General features: G+C 33.4%; 1 protein-coding gene across 27 annotated transcripts in view; it reads right to left on the reverse strand.

Annotated features, from left to right (window-relative positions):
- Nucleotides 1-1238: 1238 nt before the first annotated feature.
- PPM1B (protein phosphatase, Mg2+/Mn2+ dependent 1B) overlaps nucleotides 1239-20935 on the reverse strand; it is a 93758-nt gene continuing 74061 nt past the window's right edge. For 8 of the 27 annotated variants that reach the window (XM_081591930.1, XM_081591927.1, XM_081591935.1 and 5 more), the window contains 2 exons: nucleotides 2300-2344; nucleotides 1239-1613 (listed from right to left, as the gene is read on the reverse strand). In XM_081591930.1, the coding sequence (XP_081448056.1) occupies nucleotides 2300-2344 (45 nt within the window). In that variant the 3' untranslated portion in view covers nucleotides 1239-1613. Of the gene's footprint in view, nucleotides 1614-2299; nucleotides 2345-10561; nucleotides 14197-20935 lie in introns of those variants that run through there. The other 19 variants (XM_081591944.1, XM_081591942.1, XM_081591916.1 and 16 more) reach the window with 4 other exon arrangements.

Below are 20935 nucleotides of genomic sequence, written 5' to 3' on the forward strand. Positions count from 1 at the left end.
TTCAGAGCTCGCTTTATGGGCCAATTATTTCTCTCTCAAACTGACAAACATTGTGTGTGTGTTGCTCTCTGATGTGAAATTTCCGCAAGTTTTAATGCAACCAGTACTGACATGTAAACTTTTGATGGTGAAAGGCATCTGACTGGTGTAGGGTGTACACTAATACACTATAATAGTGTATACTCTATTACACATTAACTGCCACATCCATGTGTGTCTCATCCTGAAAAAGCCTTAAAAAATATTACATAAATATAAATAAATATAGGTTGTCAAGAATAATTTTACATAGCCAATCTTTCAGGTGTATTTAACTTATGGATTTATTTGTATAATTTAGGTTACTCAAAACTATTTGGAAATGTGTGGTACGAACCTAATTCTAACCAAGTTTAATTTTGTCTTAAAATTAAAGGTATGTTTTACACTACACTACAGAAAAGCCCCAGGCATAACTACTGCATAGGATTCCCTGAAGTCCATTTCAACATTCACTCTCAGAGATCACACAAAATATGAATAAATCCATGTAACACATGAAAGAAATTTGCTAGTTCACGTAACTACATCCTAGAATCATCAGGGGCTGAGAAAGGAAACATTTGCATGATTTTCCTTAAAGAAATTATTTACCATCTGTCAGCAATTTTTCTGTATCACCTCCTAGGATATTTATATCAATTTTCTTTGGAAAAGCAAGAATTAACCTTGGCATATACCATTGTACCAAAACTGCTCTTTTCATTCTTATAATACTTTTTTTGCACCTTTCAATCTCAGAGCAGAAATAAATCTCTCAGAAAAGGAATGTAGATACTTACTGTTCAGTCACTTACTACTCTCTGATTACATAAAAGTAAATTAGCAAATGGAACTGTAATGAAAGGTACAAAAGGGGGAGCTTATCTATGTGATGTATTGTCCAAAGGTACTCTCTTTGGGCCACTGGGAAAAGCATCTATGAGAAAGCACTTGAGCCAATTTCTTGTCTGATCAGAAATTCACTACTTTCTATATTCCTAAACATAGGTCTTTGAAGTCACCAAAATTAAGCTAAAAAGGGTCTAATTTAGGGGATTTATTAAGATGTGTATGCCTGTAGAACAAGCCAGTTACAAACCTACTTCCCTTTATATTAGCTATTAACTCTGTACCTCATACTTCAGATGAGTTCTGGGCATCATAAAAGAGTCACAAGATGCTCTTACATAAACATTTAGAAATCCAGCAACTTCTGATTTAAATGGTGCTTTTAGGAGAAGGGAAACAATAATATTTATTAAATATAGCCTGCCTTTAACCATGAAAGTCTCAGGAATAAAAGCAAAAGTACTGCCAAGAAGCCACAGGTATTTATCACAAGGGCAGAGAAAAATATGATTTTGAAGGGTACAGTGACAGTTCTCTGCCTTCATTAACTGGCTATAAGGTTAAAGGTTAATAGCAGTATAAATACTATAATTATGTAATGTTGGGTTCATTTTTCTTTCAGGTTTACAAAAAAACCTTTTTGTTCTTGTACTTTTAAGGGCTTGTAAGGTCTGCCAGCCACTGCCTTTCTTGTCACCAGAGTTCTCAGCGGGTTTACAAGTGGACGTGCCCAAGACTGCCATCTGGTGGAAATGATAGAAATTGAAATGGTTTTGTAAGTGATTAAAAATCAGTTGTCTAAGAAGGTACAAATTAAAAATAAATTGGGAGGAAAAACAGTTCATTCATAATACAGTAAGAAATATAAAATACGGAATTAACTTAGTAAATGTATAGAACATATGGAGAAAAAGATAAAAATTTTACTGGGGGCACTAAGAAATATTTGTATGTAAAAAGATTCTGGAATGGAACTCATCTCTGCTAGAAAACCCCCAAATTAATCTACCACATAACAACTCAAAATTACAGGATTTTTATTTGGCAGTGAAATCTTGGCCAAATTATTCAAAAGGTCATCTGGGAGAATAAACATTCAATTTTTATTTAAGTAGATTAATAAGGGAGCACTCTCCCTATCAGATTAAAAAAAATAAAACAAAACAATGATAACTTAGATGACATACTGGTATACAATACAAAGTAATGAAATAGAATGTTCATAAAAAAACAAATATACAAGAATATATAGTAAAAGGGCACTTTCAAATAAACAAAAAGTTTATGTATCAGCTACTATGAGGGAATAATGGAGAATATTACATTAGATTTTAGGAGTGGAGTAATACTCTATAAATAGTTCGATTTATATTACAAATTTATAATAAAAAGGCCAAAATTATAGAAGAAAATACATGTAAATACTTACTCAGAATGTGAAAAGACTGTCTAAGTATACAACTGAAGGTTCAAACTGTTGAAGAAAATGATAACGTTCTAAACTATTGAAACTTAAAAAAAACAAGAGACTTCTCAAAACTCAAATTGAACATCTCTTTTCATTTAAATTTTACTTCAAATTTTTTTTAAAATGTGAAACAAAAAAATAAACCCCACTGTATTCTTAAAACAATATACAGAAAATAAATGATTTGACTTAGGAGAACTACCCAGTACTCTTCAGACCAGAGCATCTTAGCTCTCTTGGCTCTCTCCAATCACAGTGATTAACAGGCTTTATTCTGCCTATAGGAAAAGCTGGCATAGAAACAACAAACCGCTGCCCAAGAAAAAGCAGACACAGGGTAGTATGCTATAAAATGGGGGAGGTGGAATTCTTTGCCTTTGAGCTTGTAGCTTTTCAGGAATTAGGATGTTTCAGTATCAGATTAAACTGATCAGTTTGCTCCCATTCACGCTTTGACATCCCTATTTAAACAGTACTGAAAGGCAACTGGTGAACTCAGGAAAATAATTTGTGACATATGTAACAGCTGCTGCTGCTGCTAAGTTGCTTCAGTCCTGTTTGACTCTGTGCGACCCCACAGACGGCAGCCCAGCAGGCTCCACCGTCCCTGGGATCCTCCAGGCAAGAACACTGGAGTGGGTTGCCATTTCCTTCTCCAATGCACGAAAGTGAAGAGTGAAAGTGAAGTCGCTCAGTTGTGCCCAACTCCCAGTGACCTCACGGACTGCAGCCTACCAGGCTCCTCCATCCATGGGATTTTCGAGGCAAGAGCACTGGAGTGGGTTGCCATTGCCTTCTCCATATGTAATAGAGTAATGGCTAATCTCCTAAAAACATAAAAAGCTTTCACGAATTAGTAAGAAAAAAGTCAATGTGTTAACAGAAAATAAGCAACATATGCAAACAGGCTCAGATAAAAGCCATACAATTACCAAAAAAAAAAAAAGAAAGAAAAGTTCACTCTCACTAGTAATCAAATAATTGAGAATTAAAAAAGAAAATCACAAATTACTATACCCAGCAGACTGGCAATTTGCAATACTGGCAGAACAGAAAACATGAGCACTGTTGTATACTGCCCGGCTTACAAATTGGTCCCTGCTTCATGGAAAGCAATCCAGGACTAAATTGAATTCATTCAGTTTCTGCATTCTACTTTTCAACTCAAAATTATATTCAAACACCCTTACCTACTAGCTTTAACAGATGTTAACATTTTATATAACCTCTATTTTGAGGGAAGAGAAAACTCTCACACTTCCCAAAACACTTATTGTGCTAAATTAATGGGCATTTTCCCCAGGCATGTTTTATACATATTATGTGCTTATAAATTATACATCATACTCCATCTACTTTTAAGCTTTATTTTACATGCCATTCCTTTACGTATGACTAAGAAAAAAAAGGTGCAAATTAAACCACGAAACAATGCTTTAATAACACTTAGGATTATTTTATATCTATTGTAAGAAGTTTAAGACTTAAAACCTAACTGTGAAATTAAAATGTGAACAGCTATGACAAGTTGGTGCAACTATGCCATGACAACTGCCTAGCCAATGGCAATTGTAAGACGTCACTGACTTAAGATACTTCTCCCTTTTCCATATTCAGACACTAAAATATGGAAAAAATATTATTTTGAAATACATTTCATAGATCAAGGCTTTTCCATAAATGACATCTTTTTGGAACTTGCAGTTTCCCTCAGCATTTTATTTTCCAAGTATTAAATGATGGCTCACTGCTTAGGGAAGCAAAGCCTTTCCTCCATTTCTTTAAAGTGCCCCAGAAAACAAACAAAAAAATTGATCTATGCTAAAGGGGACTAGTAGAAAGCTATCCCTCTGTGGTAATGTCTGCTTTAATCAGGAAAATGGTCTAGAGACAGTCACTTCAAAGGTTCAGGAATTAATATATTTATCAGTTGGGACTAAGATGAAGCAAGTGAGGTACCTGCCTTGGAGACAAAATATAAGGGGTACCAAAAACTTCAGTAATCAAGAGATATATTTTAATGCAACATTTAAAAGAATAAAATGAATGCAAAAACTCATGATGCACAAAATATCCCAAAGTTGCAAATGACAGTTATTAATTTTTCCTTTGCTTTAAGCTTCAACAGAGCATGGAAGGGCACTCTTACTGGTGCAGCCTTACAGGGGAAAGAAAGGGTCAGGGTGATAGATGTGATAACTTGCTATAGTTTAAAATGTAAATATGCAACGGAACACACAAACTTTCATAGGTAGGGTGAGCAATTTTCAGTATTAGATCCCCCAAGTGGATGCAGGCTACTAAGAGCTAAGAATGTAGAGTATTAACTTCATTTTTATTAAAAGGAACTAGGCTTAAATAAGATGAAGACAACACATACCTGCTAAGTATCAGCATTTATGAGACTACAGTAATTAAAAGTGTTATGGTATAATATTTGCATAGGGTTAGACAAAAACACAACAGAACTAAACTCAGAAACTAGAAATGTATCATATACACATGGGAAGTTGGTATTAGACAGGGTTGGCATGGTGTTGGCACAATTAACCTATATATATATATAAAACCTGGATTCCTTATTTCATACCATGTACAACAACAAAAAAATTAGCATGAAACAAAAACCTAAATATATGTGCTTGGGATGTGGGCAGAAGACTTAAAAACTCCTGAAAGAAAATAGAGAATACAAAACTTAAGATAACAATAACTTCTTAAGACAGTAACATAAACCATGAAGAAAAAGACGGATAAATAACAACAACAAAAAACTCCACACACAAAATAAAAGAATAAAGACTGGGTTTTACAAAAACACTGGGGTTTCCCTGGTGGCTCAGATGGTAAAGAACCTGTCTGCAATGCAGGAGACCTGGGTTTGATCCCTGGGTTGAGAAGATCCCCTGAAGGAGGAAATGGCAACCCATTCCAGTATTCTTGTCTGGAAAACCCCATGGACAGAGAAGCCCAGTGGGCTACAGTCAGTGGGGTTGCAAAGAGTCAGACACAACTGAGACTAACACTTTACAAAGCATAACAGAGGACTAGTATCCTCACTACATAAAAAATATATAAACTACAAATAAATGAGAAAAAGATAATCCCGAAGAAAAGTAGGTGAAAGTCATGGGCGTTCAACTCAAAAGAAGAAACTCAAATAGCCAACACACACAGGAAAGATGTTTGCCTCACATGTAACCAGAAATGCAAATTAGATATTATTTCACGTTCAAATGACTGGCAAATTTAGAGACTGACAATTTTACTGAGTGTTACTGAGGATGGGGAGGGACAGAGGAACAGGAATTTTCATCGATTTCTAGTGGAAGTGGAAATTAGCACACCTTGAGTATAATGCATTTACAATATTAGCTTGAAGATAAGCATCCTCTATATCCCAGTAATTTTATTTCTAGGCAAATACTAGAGAAACACTAGTATACCAGCTCAAAGGACATACACCAGGATGCCTACTGCATTAGTTTTTTGTAATAGTAAAGAGTTGTAAATAATCTAAATCTCTCTCAACAAAAATAAACCAGTTTACTTAACTGTTAGCTTGTTTACAAAAGAGGTGGGGAATGTAGAGGTAATAATGTGAATAAATTCAAACCTGATGTTGGGAATAACACCTTTTCCTCTCCCATAATCCACTCTGCAAAATCTAAACTAACCAAACATGGTGGGTAGTCAATGTGGGGCAAGAGTTAATGAGGTGACTGATCTCTTACAGTAGGTAGGTGATAGCTGACACAGTGTTCAACAACATTCCCTATCCCCTCTTCTAAATATAACAATGATAATACTCAGGTAGATAACTGAATCAAAACCTATAAATACCGTTCACAGCTCAGCCAAACACTTAAGTTTCCTTTCTTGAAAAACAGATATTACCAGTTTCCTCTGCTTAAGTCCACAAATACATTCTGAGTCTAGTGATTTTCAAATTTTTCAAAGAGCTTTTATTCAAATGAAATCTTAGATGGAATCTCAACAACAGAAAAAAGCAGAACTGCTCTGGAGGTTGAGAATTGGAACCCTAGAACTTCCTTTGGTAATTATAACATTTTAGAGACAGTGTAAACCATATATGAAAATTCTTAAGACTCTTATTTTTTGACTACACATAATTTTAAAATGTCAACTCTTCATGAAAAGCTTTGTAGGTTCCTAAAGAAACTGTAACAATTAAATCCACTAATGTTCAATTTAGGAGTATACTTCAATAGCATCCAAGTGCTGTAATAACTAACCAGTCTTATCCAAGACTAATATACAGATCTTTTAAATAAACTCTGTATCAATTTATTTATAAGATGCTTATTCATAGGCAAAACATCATGAACATAAACGACATGGTCTTTTAAATCATGTTACTGTGGAATTTTGTCAAAATAAAGTGTACTTCATGACTTCAAGATTTAGAAATGAAGCAAAACCATCTCTTCATAATGAGTGTACAACTGAAAAACATAAACAACTCAGGAAAGGGCAAGCAGCAGTAAGATCCATATATTGGAGTAATTCTTGTATTGTACTGGTGTTCTTCACCTCAAATACATGTCCAAGTATTTTAAATGCAGGTGGATATTATACAGTAAAATAAGAATACCTTTGCTGTACAGATTTAATGACTAAAAAGATGAATATTGCCAACATTATCGTGCAGGGATTTTAGTCAAGTGGGAGAAAACCCCTAATCTTTGATTCTTCTACTTATATTTAATAAGTTATGGTTCTTGTGTGCTTCACTAAGGTTGTAGATACTAAGAGGTAAAAGAAATAATTACTAATCCGTTAATACCAAAATCATGCACCCTCACCCTCCTGAATTAGAAGAGCACAGCTACCAGTTACGTCTGAGTGAAAAACAATGTATTATACTAGTTAATAGAAATATTTGCCAGGTAGAATAAAGTAAACAGGAAATAAAGGAGAGAAGATACTATTGCAGGAAAGCTAGCAGAAGGGGAATCAGTGGTGATGTTGTCTGAAAAGCAACTTTTGTATTAGTAGCTACACTGTTTTACTTCTGATCACAATACAGCATACAGTACAGGAGTCACCAAAACAACAGGCAAACATAAACACTTGCTTAGCATTTTCATTAAGGCTTACAGAATAATGCCCCATGTTGAATAGAAAAAAAATCTCACACAGCAATTAAGCATAAAAAACGATAATGCATGGGAATTCCTAGGCAGTCCAGTGGTTAGGACTTGGCACTTTCACTACTCTGAGCCCAAATTCAATCCTTGGTCGGGGAACTAAGAGCCAGCAAGCCAACAAAAAAACAAAGACAATGCAAACTGTTAGAATGTGCACCTAAGAATTGATCTGCAAAACCAAGTAACCCTCAGGATTGCTTTGAAATAACTTAAAAATTTTGGTCTCTATATGGTTACTATATTAGCATTTGACTATCGTTAACAGATTTTATGCACACTGTGCATTAATATGTGAAAATCACAGTATGCTATTTTTCAGTAATACTATTTAGCTACCTGAAACATACTGTGCTCTAAAATCTTTTATCAAATGCTTTGTCTTATCAAACCAGTTTAATTTTAAAGCACAAACAAAGGCAATTTGGAAGAGGAAATGTGAATGTGAGATGTCATTTTAAAATGAATCTAAATTCAAGACAAGGATAATATTTGGCTAGCAAAAGAAATTCAACGGACGTCTTCAGGTTAATCTCAATTAAAACTCAGTTTAATTCAAGCAACATAAACTGCCTGATAGCACTATGAAAAGTAACACCTGACTGAGACCTACACATCTGAAAATAAACCTGACTCAGGGAGAAATCAGAGTTGCAGTCATTTTTGGCTACCCAAACACATTTAAAGTATCTTAAGTAGTAAGTATCTTAAGTAAATATTATGAGTACCATGCCTCATAATTGGACAAGAAATGTATAACAGAAATCAAGAGGGTTTTTTTTTGGGGGGGGGGGGTGGAGGTGCAGCGCCGTACAGTTCACAGGATCTTAGTTTCCTGATCGGGGATCAAACCTGTGCCGAGTCCTAACTACTGGACCACAAGGGAAATGCCCAAGCGTACTTTTAAAGAAATAGTCTCCGTGGTAACTTTCCCCAACCTTGCTGAATGTTGAGAAAGTCGAAAAATCTAACAAAAATTCAGCATAAAACCATGATTCACTTAATCAACATTAAACAAGAAAAGTCCTGTCTTTATTGGGCCAACCTGAAATGATATCTCAGTCATGGTAAATAATTTTATTCAAAATATGAATTTAAAAATTCAATATAGAATTGAGACCTTCTCAAAAGAAGTAACACAAATCTACAACAGAAGTCATCTTAAAAGATTAAAATGATCCAAATCTATGCCATACAAACATCATGAGTTTTCCAGGTTGAAACCCATTATAGGAAACTTCTGGGAGAAAAAAATGCCACAATATAAAGATTTCACTTTGTTTATCTTGCTAAGGATCAGTGTAATGGTAACCACACAAACATCATCTTTTCCTCCAAGTAAATTTCGTATCAAATCTGTATGTCTTCGAATTTACTATTACACTGTTATCTTGGGAATAAATGAACACGCTGTCAAGTTGTCCAACAAGATGAGGGCAGCAAATCTGAAAGTCTGGGGGTCCCAGAGAATCTTTCAAGGAAGTCCAAGAAATCAAAACTGTTTTCTTAATAATACTAGTATTTATTCTTTCTCAAAGTATCAAAATTTGCACTGACTGGGCAAGAGAAATGGTGGGCAAAGCTGCAGGCACCTCAGCATGAATCATGACACTAGCATCAAGCTAGTCACTACTTTCCTTGTCCTCACAGAAGAAAAAAAAAGGTGGTGGTGGGGGGACAAATTTCAGTCAACAAGTCCTTAAGGAGTAAAAATTTCATTACCCCTCTACCCTTGAGTATGCATCTTTTTAATATCCTACTACGGTGAAATGAGAAGTGCTGGCTCTACAGCATGCTGAAGTGTGAGGCATGTGTGCTGAACTAACAGCCACTTCGCATGAACAACATTTTTACTTGAAAGAATGACTGACAGTGATAATTCAGCATTTTCTCTGAAATGAAGAAAGCCTGTTATATACAGAAAACAACTAACAATATTTGTTGCCAATGGTAACATTTCACCTTTCAAATGAAAATTAGAGTTTTGAAAAATCTGTATCCATCATTATGAGCTTGACAGCTTTCTAATACTTAAAAAGATTTTTCTAATGAGATCAGTTATATTAAAAAAAAATTATACACACACCATAATCAGATGTCAATATTCTAGGAAGAACTGCATTAACTTAATGAACCAGTATTTTCCAAATGACCAAGGCATGTTATAAAAGCATGCACACGTCAAAGATCCACTATTTACAGTGCAAGACAGATCAAATGGATCTTAATGTAACAGAGAACAAAGCTGACAATAAAGTTTCAGATTTCAAATTACAACGAATCTTTAAGAAGCTACCTGCTCTAAAGTTTTAATAATGTATCAAAGAGGAATATCCATAATTATCTGAAGATATTAAAATAAAATACTCTTTTCCAATACTTATTTGTGTGAGGCCAGAGTTCATTATATACTGTGAACACAGTGTCACATTGCAACAGATTGAATGCAAAAGAGAATCCAGTCAACATTCAAAGATTTACAAAAATGAAAGCTAGTGCTATTTTTTCACACTAAATTGTTTAGATTTGGAAAATAATTATTTTAATAGAACAATGCTATTTACGTTAACAGGTAATGGTTTTATCTTTAATGAATTAAAATGGTATGCAAAATTTCTTGGTTTTAACTTTTATACAATACACAAAATCCACAAAAGCAAAAGTCCTTTGGGATCTTGAATTTTAGATATATAAATGGGTCCTGATAACAAAAACAGCTGAGAACAGCTAGACTAGGGAATTTAGATTAGTAAATACTGAATATGGGTGTTTCTTTTGCTAACACACACAAAATTTTTATTTCCATGGCCACAAAGTCCCCTGAAAAAGATTTCTTAAAATAGTATAAAAGTGTTTTTGGAGTGGATAAGGGGTTAACTAGTATTGTTCTACAGAGTTTGGTTAATACCTCCTTGGATTTAATTGTAACTCCCCTACATAATTTTGTATGAAATTTTTTATAACAAATATTCTAACTATATCAGATGTTTATGATAACATTCAAAGCTGAACTTTTATTTTTAAATAGCATACAAAATAGTAATATGTCACACTGTTTTTATCAAGTCTTTATTTAGGTAACAAGTTGGTTATGTTCACTGCATTGTATGAAACATCACAATATCATACTGGAAAGGTACTATCAGTACAGGGTTGGATCAGAGTGGACAGTTTGAACAACAACCAATTTTGCATTCTTCATTCCCTATCTTTTAACAACCCCCCAAACCCAGTCAAGGGACAAATAGCTTTTAACATCATCATGTAAAGCACTTTAACTTACAAAGCTAAAATCTAAAGAATAAATAAAATATGTTGTGGCAATAATTCCTTTTAGACCAAAAAATCAGGTGCACAATAAATCGAAATGATCAAGAAAGCTGTATTTAAATGTGTGGCTCTCCAGAAACAGCTTCAGGAAAATGTTACAGAAAATACCATGAATTCCATTTCACACAGGACCAGATGATGACTCATTTCAACTACACACAAGGGCAATTACATCCTGCTGAAACACAATTTGAACAGATAGGAAAATGTTTACAAAGCATCCACAACATGTACACCATGTACAAATGGATACATTCATTGCTTCTCCTAACCCCACACTCCTTTTAGATAAATATTTCACTCTTCATGTTCAGCATTAACTGGATACATGCAAAACTCAAAAGAATTCAAGAATTCAAGGTTATTGTAAAAATAGAATTAAACTAATAATCTTCAAGTACCTTATGTGACAGCCACTCCGTACCGTGCCCAATGTTATAAAATGAAAGGTTACTGAACCCATGAAAATATCTCTGTAATATTTCCTTAGATCTAAAATAGATAATTTTAAATGTATTTATAGTCATTTCAACGTGATATTCTGAGCTTTTAAAATAACGTAAACAATTAAAAATTATACCAAATTACACAAAACCTGTTGTATCTTAAAAGCTGAAAAATTAAAACTATAGAAACCCACATGTAAAACAAAAATCACAATTTACATTATAAAGGCAAATTTTATCATTTAAAAAAATTTGCAGCAGTGAGATGTCAAAGCAAATTATAAATAGCCATAAATTAATCCATTTGGTTTCAAGAGATTTTTCTAGTGAGAATTGAAGGATGTAGTAGATACATGCATAAAATTTGTAAGGGTTTATAATATTATTGCCAAATACACTTTATGTTGAAGCAGGCAACATTACAATTTGGACATTATTGGAGAACCCAGTTTGGTAATACAGGTAAAATTGGAAAAAAAAATTAAATAACAGTAATAAATATAAATCCTATAGTAAATTGTTCAAATGAAATTTTAAGCCACAGAGCTGCAAAAGGCTTCCAACTTGGTGAACTGAAAAAAGGAACATCTCATACAGTTCTTTACTCTTACATGCTAATATGTTGTGTGCCTTAGTTTAAAAAAAAAAATAATGTATCTTCAGAGTACAGCTAACTATATTCCCATGCACCTCAGGCATATTCGTTATTTGTGGTGAAATAACTCCATTGGTTTCTAGGGTCAAAAGTTCAATACAGATGTAACCAGTATGTCTGAGGCTGGCAAAAATACTGTAGTACAGGCAATGCTACAAGTGGCAATACCAGAAAACACAAATATGAACAAATGATGGGAAATGCTAATGATTTTCTGCTCATATCACAAAACGCTGGGAATCCACAAGAATATTTTTCCCTTGTATTGAAGAAAATTGTGATTAAAAGTTTTTTCCCCCAATTTTCAGAATCAAAAGCATTTTAGAAGGTTTATAAGGCTACCATGGGTCTTCTAGATCTCCAGCACCCTACAGGAAGAGAAAAGGAAGAATATTATTACTATTTACCTACACCACTTCCAGGCTGGACTGAATTTCAAAAGAAAACAAAATCAGATGAGCAAGTTACCTTCCTTTCTTTGTCTGAAAAGGTACTTTTACAGAGAGTTGTGTGTATTGTATACTGTGTGTATACACACATGGATCTATCTAATTTAGATAGATAATTGGTGGGGTTTTTTCCTCCCCTTTCCACCAAATGACTTCCTCTTTCTCAAACCACTTAAAAATATTCTGGCATTGGAAAAATAGATCAAAACATCAGCTATATCCAAAGATTCCAAAGCTTCAACTTATGGTACCTTAAGCAACTTTAGACACATGATCAATATAAAACATGAAAAAGAAAAGTTAAAATGTTCTAAATACACAATTGTTTTAAAAAACACTCTAATGTGACTTAGTTGTTTGTATTTTAAAAATTCATTTTAGCAAAGTCAAACTCATATCTGCCACCACTATTTAAAATATCTTATATTCTTGCATTACTAATCTCTGATGAATACTTCTAGCAAAACTCAAAGTCTTGCAATCTTTAAAAAGCTCATCATGACAACCTTCTGACATGTTTACATGTGTTCATGCTGTCCAAAGATTTAATATTTTGTGTCACAAAAGGGGGTTAAGAAACAGAATAGATTTACTTTGAGTAACCAAGACTTCTCAAAATTTTTTTAATTAATGAAAAACGCACCAAGCCAAAAGTTTTCTAAGTTTTATATAGATATAAATGAAATTCAAATTATTTTTTCAATATACCAAACCTGTTTTTTTTTTTTAATTAAAAATAAGTACAACATGCATAGGTTATTCCACATCACATGCTTTATTTGGACTTAAACACTTATAATTTCATTCTAAACACTTGGTTGACATACATTTGGATGTATGTAGTTAGGCTATACAGAATATACAAACCAAAGCTGGATGAATAATACATAGGTTTTTCAAAAATGATGTTTCATAAAGGATACACAAAAAGGAAAAATAACCACACATCCAGAATCTCAGAACTACGAAAAAATAAAACTACAGAGAGGCAAAATATAAACAATTCCAAGAACACACAAATTATCAACCTTGAAAAAAGAAATTACAGGACAGCATCTGCCATTCTTTGAAGAACTACAATTACTAAACAAAACACAATTCATTACAAAGCTAACTATGAATGTACTAATATGTGAAGCAGTATAATTCTACATTAACAATTTTTTCCACAATATAAAGTAATCTTGCTAACCGGTAATTTCTAATCCTTTCCTAGTATGAATTTAACTACTGACTTTAATAACTGGTAGCCTCATTTCTGGCATACAATATGAAATGACAAGTAGTTTTATTAAATTCAAAGTACTAGAATATAGCCAATTTACTATCTGATAAAGATGTATGCAAAGGCCTTCTTAAAAAACAAGGCTATAATATATGAATATAATAAAACTAGTTTACCAAGATTTCAAATAACAAAATGGTTATATAAATGCATACATTATACTTCCTAAGGAAAAAACCATCAAATCAAAGATCACAAAAATATTACCACAAAGTAAAGTCATAGCTTTTCACCACTCATCTTTGTCCCTGCATCTTCAGTACGGCTGTCTAATTCAGCAAGATCACTTTTTGATTCAGTATGGCTTTCCTGCATTGTCACTGTGTTTCCAGCATCACTGTTCGAAGCAGCAGCTGTAGCAGCTTGTTCAGCAGGATTTTCTTCGCCCTCTACTTTAGCTAGCCTGTAACTAGTCAGCATCTCCTCCAGAAGTTGTCGGTAGTTTCCCCTATGATTAATTCTCATTTGCCTGAGAGCTTCCACCAATTTCCCCTGTGATCCACTTTCCTCTGCTTCATCGGAGGCCTTTTTTTAAGATTCAAGACCCCAGTGTCAGTAGACAAACTAGGATATCACATGTATTTCATAACATATCACAGCAAAATACTCATTTCTCTACCATGAGTAATATAGTCTAAGCATGAGAACATTTCATTAAATAAGAATCAAGTGTTACTGTGTCAGTTAACAAAAATTTCCAATCAAAATACCTCGTTATTTTTAGCAAATGAGCATCATGAACTAGCAACGTCTTATTTTACATTGATATTTGAAGCTTAATCTGAAATTTACTTGCTAGTATAATTCAACAGCAACACAGCATCTCCTAAAAGCAACTGACTTCAAAAGAAAATAATTGGCTATAATTATTTAGTACTAAAGGAAATTAGTGTTTAAAGCAATAGGAAAGGACAGAAAGCAGGCCGTTAGAACATTAGTTTCTTCATTTCTGCTGAATGACAGGAAGGAGAGGAGAAACAAAATGTAGTATTATATAAACTAAATTTGGGGGAATTGTAAAATTTCTGTGGATAAAGATTTTACTTATTTTTTATCTTTAAATATTTTCCTAAAAATCTCTAGATTAAAAAGAAATCATTTTAAACATTATAAGATATGAATAGTAAACTACTCAATTCTTTTATATTTTACTGAATTTTGTAAAACTGACAGATTTCTCCTACAGTTGCTACTTAACCTTATTTGCAGAACAAACTCTAATATCCAAGCTGATCATACTGATACGCTGACAGATACAACTCAACCTTATATGTGCCTCCTGACATGATGTGCTAGGGAGGACAAAGCTATGTCTTGTGATCTTGCCAAAAAATGTTTAATTAAGCTAATCCTCGATATATAAGAAAACAGGGAACACAGAATCATGTGAAAAAACACCACAAGGAAACTATCATATGATCCAGAATGTAGGACATCCTATTAAAAGCTGGTTTAGACTTCTTTTCAGTGTTAAGGGGTAAAACAAATTGGGAGTTTTGTTAAAGGTTTGCTTAACACGTTTGACTGGTAACAACTGGACTAGATCACGTAACAATTTTAACAGTCATTCTATGGACAACTGAGAATATGTGGACTTTACATTAGATGATACTAAATTTATCACCAATTTTCTTAGGTATAATAATATAATAATTATGGTTATGTAGACAAATGTCCTCATGCTCAAGAGCTGTGTGCCAAAATATTTAGATGTAAAATATTTTATCAGCAGTTTGCTGTCAAAGGTTCAGTCAGTCAGTTAAAAAAAAAAGCCAGGAATGTACACATGGAGCAAAGAGAGCAAATATGGTAAAATGTAAAAACTTACTGAGTCTAGGTAAGGTACACCAGATGTCCACTGTGACCATTTTACTTTTTCTACATGTTTGGAAGTTTTCACCATAAAATGTTGGGAAAATAAAATACAAAAAGGCTACTGATACAGATCTGATACAAACTCTTAACCATCTTTGGAAGCTGTTACTCTGTAATTCTACAACAAAGGTAATATGACTATAGCCATGTAATAAATGGCAATGCTTATTATTAGAAAAATGAGAGCACCTGAATATTTTTTTAAGTGCAAAAAGCAAGAGATAATACTGTGTACAGCATGTTTTATGTGTAGGCATATGTGTGCCCATATTCCTTAGGATATTATATATAAAATGCCTAGGAAGAAAGGAAACACAGCAATATAGAAATGATAATAATGGGTGGTAAAGTTTCAGATGCTTTGACTACTCCAATTTTCTACATCAAGCATATTAACTATCAAAATAACTTTTTTTTTTAATTTGCAAAATTTAGTGTGTGGAGAGAACATAATAAAATATGGTCTCTTAAGATTTTTCTCCCCCCATTTACCTTTCCTTCTGTACTAAATAAACATTATTTCCCTAAATACACTTTCTAATTTGAATCCATTCAGGAAAGGTTAAGATGGAACAATGAGTTTAATGCTTGCTGATCATAAACCTTATCAATTTTTAATCAGGTCTTCCAAAAGGAAATTTTCTATTTGAGAGCGTATCACAAAAGAACTTTTAATGGAGCGTATAAAACTCCTCTCTGCCTTCCAAATAAAAAGCCCTCAAACCAACAACTACCTTTGACAACTCCCTTGGACACTGAGACAAAATCACGTGGACAATAGAGAGCTCAACCCTGGCTTCACATTAGAATCACCTGTAGAGTTTCTAAAATTATACAGATGCCAAACTCCAACCCATGATATTCAGATTCAGTGAGCTCGGATGATTTTCTTAAAGCCTGACAGGTGATTCTGACACACAGCAAAGGTTGAGAACAACTGATAAACTGTCTTACTTCCCTGAGCTTATTGATAAGGTTGGATCAAAGTTGTTATACGTGGATGTATCTCACACTCCATCTGACATCTTTACTTCACAGTAATCATCTATGTTTCTGTGAAATGCTACAGTAGTGGTAGCTGGGGAGAGAGAAGTAGTTGCTTTATAAAAAGCACACTAAAACCCAAACTCTAAATTCAATAGGAATGGATTTACAATAGCCAATTGAAAAGAATTTGAGTTAATGACCACATTTAAGTCATTCTATATTATAGCAAATTACATTTTCCTATTGTGCTAGACAGTGGATAGGTGAAACCTCTCCATTTCATCTGATGTTTCAAAATACTGTTATACAACAGTCATGGATTTTCATTAATATCAGAAAATGAATCTATTGTTTAGCTGTACCTTCTTTACCTGAACTCACACTAAAGGTACCTCAGGTTTACACATCTATCAGAGCAATTCATTCCACCTTGCAACTGTTGACAAGTCTCTCCAGTTGCACTGTAAAATCTTTTAGACAAAGATAATTTCTATTCCTTTCTGTATCCTCCCAACCACCTAGGGATGAAAAATTAATGCTTGTGCTAAGAACTAATATACATAATTTCATTTAATCCTTGTAGGTACTCTATTGTAATAGACATGTCCCTCTAATTTTTATAAGCAAAGAAACTAAGGCACAGAGAGATTTAAGTTATTTGTCAGGATGACAATGCTAGTAAGTGACACTGCTCAGATTTGTGTACAGGTGTAATCAACATCAATGTCTCTCTGAATGTTCTGACTACATTACGGTAACAGTTTTGCATAGCAAAGCACCTCATATAAATAGATGTTTACTAAATAAATAATTAAAATTATTGTTGAGTTGGACCACAAACTATTTCATATTGAAGTCTATAATGCATTTTCTTATAATAGAAAAATTAATGAAATTACAGGACAAAAAAATCATATTAGATGGGACGGTTTAAATTATTCTGCAAAATAAATTTAAGACAATTACAGACATAGGAATTTATGACTCTTCCCTCAGATTCTATTTTTAAGGTTTTACTGTCACCTAGACTAACTCAGCCTGAGAATCAAATTTCTCATGAAAACATTGCCTTACACAAAATAAGACCCAGGAACATAGATAAATCAAAAAAGACAGCAAAAGGTGGGGTAGGGAAATCTAAGCACATTTAAAAAATAGAATTTAATTAGCTAAAATTCATCTGCAGCAATTTTTTAAAAACACAGTCGCCATAAGCAAAACGCTTCAAACAGTGGAGAAAACTTAAGGAATGCTAGTATAAATATTTACTGTGTGTTTTTTTCTTTTTTTTTTTTTGGAGTCCTCATCCCTGCTTGTCAGGTAAAAATAATCTTTAGAAGATTCTCAAATATGACTTCATGAGATACAATTAAGAGTGACTAATAAAGAATCTAATAAACTATATATCATCTGCAAGTATCATGTAAACTTCAGTAAATCTGAAATAATTTTAAAGAGTCACTTAAAATGGTCAAGACCACAAAGCTATGAGGAGTATGTCAAATGACACCTTAAAAAATAGTGACTAAAGTCAGTGTGTTTTCAAACAGTATAGGTAGATCTTCTCCATAAAAAATGCTTTGACAAGTGAAAAAGTAAATGAGAAACCATTTACAAAAAAAACAGTATTCATAAAGTCCTAAAACTGTGATATAAAAATATAATTGATCTATTTGAAATAAAATTAAAAAGATTTGTCTATAAAATGTAGTAATGTGAAAACAGAATAGGGAGATTTTGGGAGGCTTTTGTTTTCTTTCCTCCCATCCTCAAAATCCAAATAACCTTAGTTTTTTTTTAATTAGAATAAAGGTGTGTATTTAAATGAAAAATAACTAATAAGACACTGGGCTCGACTGCTTAATCTCAACAAGTTTATAAACTGCTGCTGCTGCTGCTAAGTCACTTCAGTCGTGTCCGACTCTGTGCGACCCCATAGACGGCAGCCCACCAGGCTCCGCCATCCCTGGGATTCTCCAGGCAAGAATACTGGAGTGGGTTGCTATTTCCTTCTCCAGTGCATGAAAGGGAAAAGTGAAAGTGAAGTCGCTCAGTCGTGTCCGACTCTCAGCGACCCCCTGGACTGTAGCCTACCAGGCTCCTCCGTCCATGGGATTTTCCAGGCAAGAGTACTGGAGTGGGGTGCCATTGCCTTCTCCGGTTTATAAACTATTCCTCATCAAAAATGGAATATTTTAAGACTACTAAACATGAGAACTGGAAATGATTTTTCTTACACGATAGACAGAGGTGGGGTATAGACACATATGTATTCTCTAAATATCTTACGAGAGGCTGCATGGAAAGGTATAAAGGGAACAGGTTTTGGAGGCACTCTGACTTACACTCCAATTCTAGCTATTTGATTCATCTAGGTTTGCAGCCTGGGCAAGCTACTCCTTTGCACCAATTCTTAGTCTTCTCTGTAAATGTAAGGATGTTGAGTTACCTACATAGTATATAGATACAGTTATGCAGATATGGCATAGCACAAATAGGAGTTGGGAAAATACAAGTTCCTCTTTATCACTGAAGAATTATCAACTTACACAGCTATTTGATTAGTGGTACAATAATTCAGAAGTATTTTAAGTCTCCTTTGAGGGAAGAACTTAACCTTTTGGCATGAAAAATATAAAGCTCAAATAATAAACTTTCCTACTCATGAGCAACCTCAAATTAGTTTCTAAAATATATGACTTAAAAAAACTATATATATATATGACTTAAAGATAGTCTTAGCATACAACTATAGAGAAAGACACAGAAATGTTCCTTATTTAACTAGTATTTACTGAGCTCTCAACATATACCAGGCACTGTTAAAGGTGCTGGGGAACAGCCACAAGCAAATCAGATGAAGTCCCAGATCTCAAAAGAATTTAAATTCGAGTTATAAAACCAGACTAACATTTTTTTAAATTAGTTTATGTATCTATTTTTTATAGACTAGCATTTTTTAGATAAACATCAAGGACCTACTGTATAGCACAGAGAACTATATTCAATATCTTGTAATAATCTGTAATGAAAAAGAATCTGAAAAAACTGAAAACTGTTTACCACTGTGCTATACACTTTAAACTAACGCAATTCTGTAATCAACTATACTTCAATTAAATACAAACTAGCATTTTAAAAGAAGAAAGAGTGGGGGTTATCCCAGAGCCCTACGTAATATAACAATAACTTAGAGCAAAATGTAATTTTTTACTTTTTCTGGCCCCCTAGGTTATTATTCTTTTGGGGGTCACAGACTCCTTTGAGGAACTAATGAAAATCAGACATACTCTAATCATTAAATAATATTTATGCACACACATAAATATATCTGCAAAAACTTTTGGAGGATTCACAAACCCCTTTATTAAAATTTCAAGCTTGACTCTTTTCCAGGTACTGATTTTAAAGTTGGGAAAGTATCAATATTGCTTACATTAAGAAGACTGAACATATTCCAGAAAGTTGAACCAAAAAAAAAATTAAGTAAAAGCAATTTAAAATTCCCCTAAATAATGACTTTCCTGAATATATTTTAAATACATTCTGACTTAAATTCAGCTCAGCTTTTAAAAAAGCTTTTGTTAACCAAAAGACTTTTTTTAATATAAGAAAAATGAATGAATACCCATTTCTGGTACTACTGATAAGCATTTATAGCAGAACAATTCTATTCTTTGATAAAAAGCAGATGTTTTAGGATTTTAAATAATCTTTGATTTACTGTGACTAGCATTTGTATTTTTAAATACTTGAGTAAAAAATTATTTTTATTTAAAAATATTTTTAAAATGAGTTCCCCCCCCTCCCCGCCCCTTACAACTGTCTCCTTCTCTGTCTTTCTACCACACTCCTGTCTTGCCCATTCTGCAGTTAACTGTATCAGCCCCTGCCACTCTGTACTTCCTGGCAGCAACTTCCACTTGGCACAGATCTGACCAAGCTGAGAAGCATTCATGGAGCACTTCTGTGCTTCAAGTTAAGGCCTAAGAATTTAATCAAACATTATCATTTCTTCAGTTTTCTGTTTCTTTTGTATTTTTTAGTACATTTCTACTTTTGATTATGGTTCAACATTTTTCTAAGGTTGTGATTATTCTGAAAGGGTAAAGTAATGTTTCCCAACCTAGGATTCTGGGCTTCAAAGCGAGTTTTTATAGTAAACAAGAAAGTTTCTCTAATTCACACATCTATCTACTAATGAGTTTACACTTAATATCTCTGTGATCATTTCACAACTACTTGACTTCTAGCATCTCTTTAATCTAATACTGCATATGTTTCTAACAGATTAGAATACCACAGATACTCCTTTGAGTCTACCATTCTTATGCTGTAAACACACAGTGGCTCCTCATTCTAAAATATAAAGTTCAAAAGGTGTCTCCAATCTCTTCAAAAA

This window comes from Giraffa tippelskirchi, chromosome 4, assembly GCF_054371585.1.
Source record: "Giraffa tippelskirchi isolate mGirTip1 chromosome 4, T2T-mGirTip1v1.2.pri, whole genome shotgun sequence".
Taxonomy (NCBI): domain Eukaryota; kingdom Metazoa; phylum Chordata; class Mammalia; order Artiodactyla; family Giraffidae; genus Giraffa; species Giraffa tippelskirchi.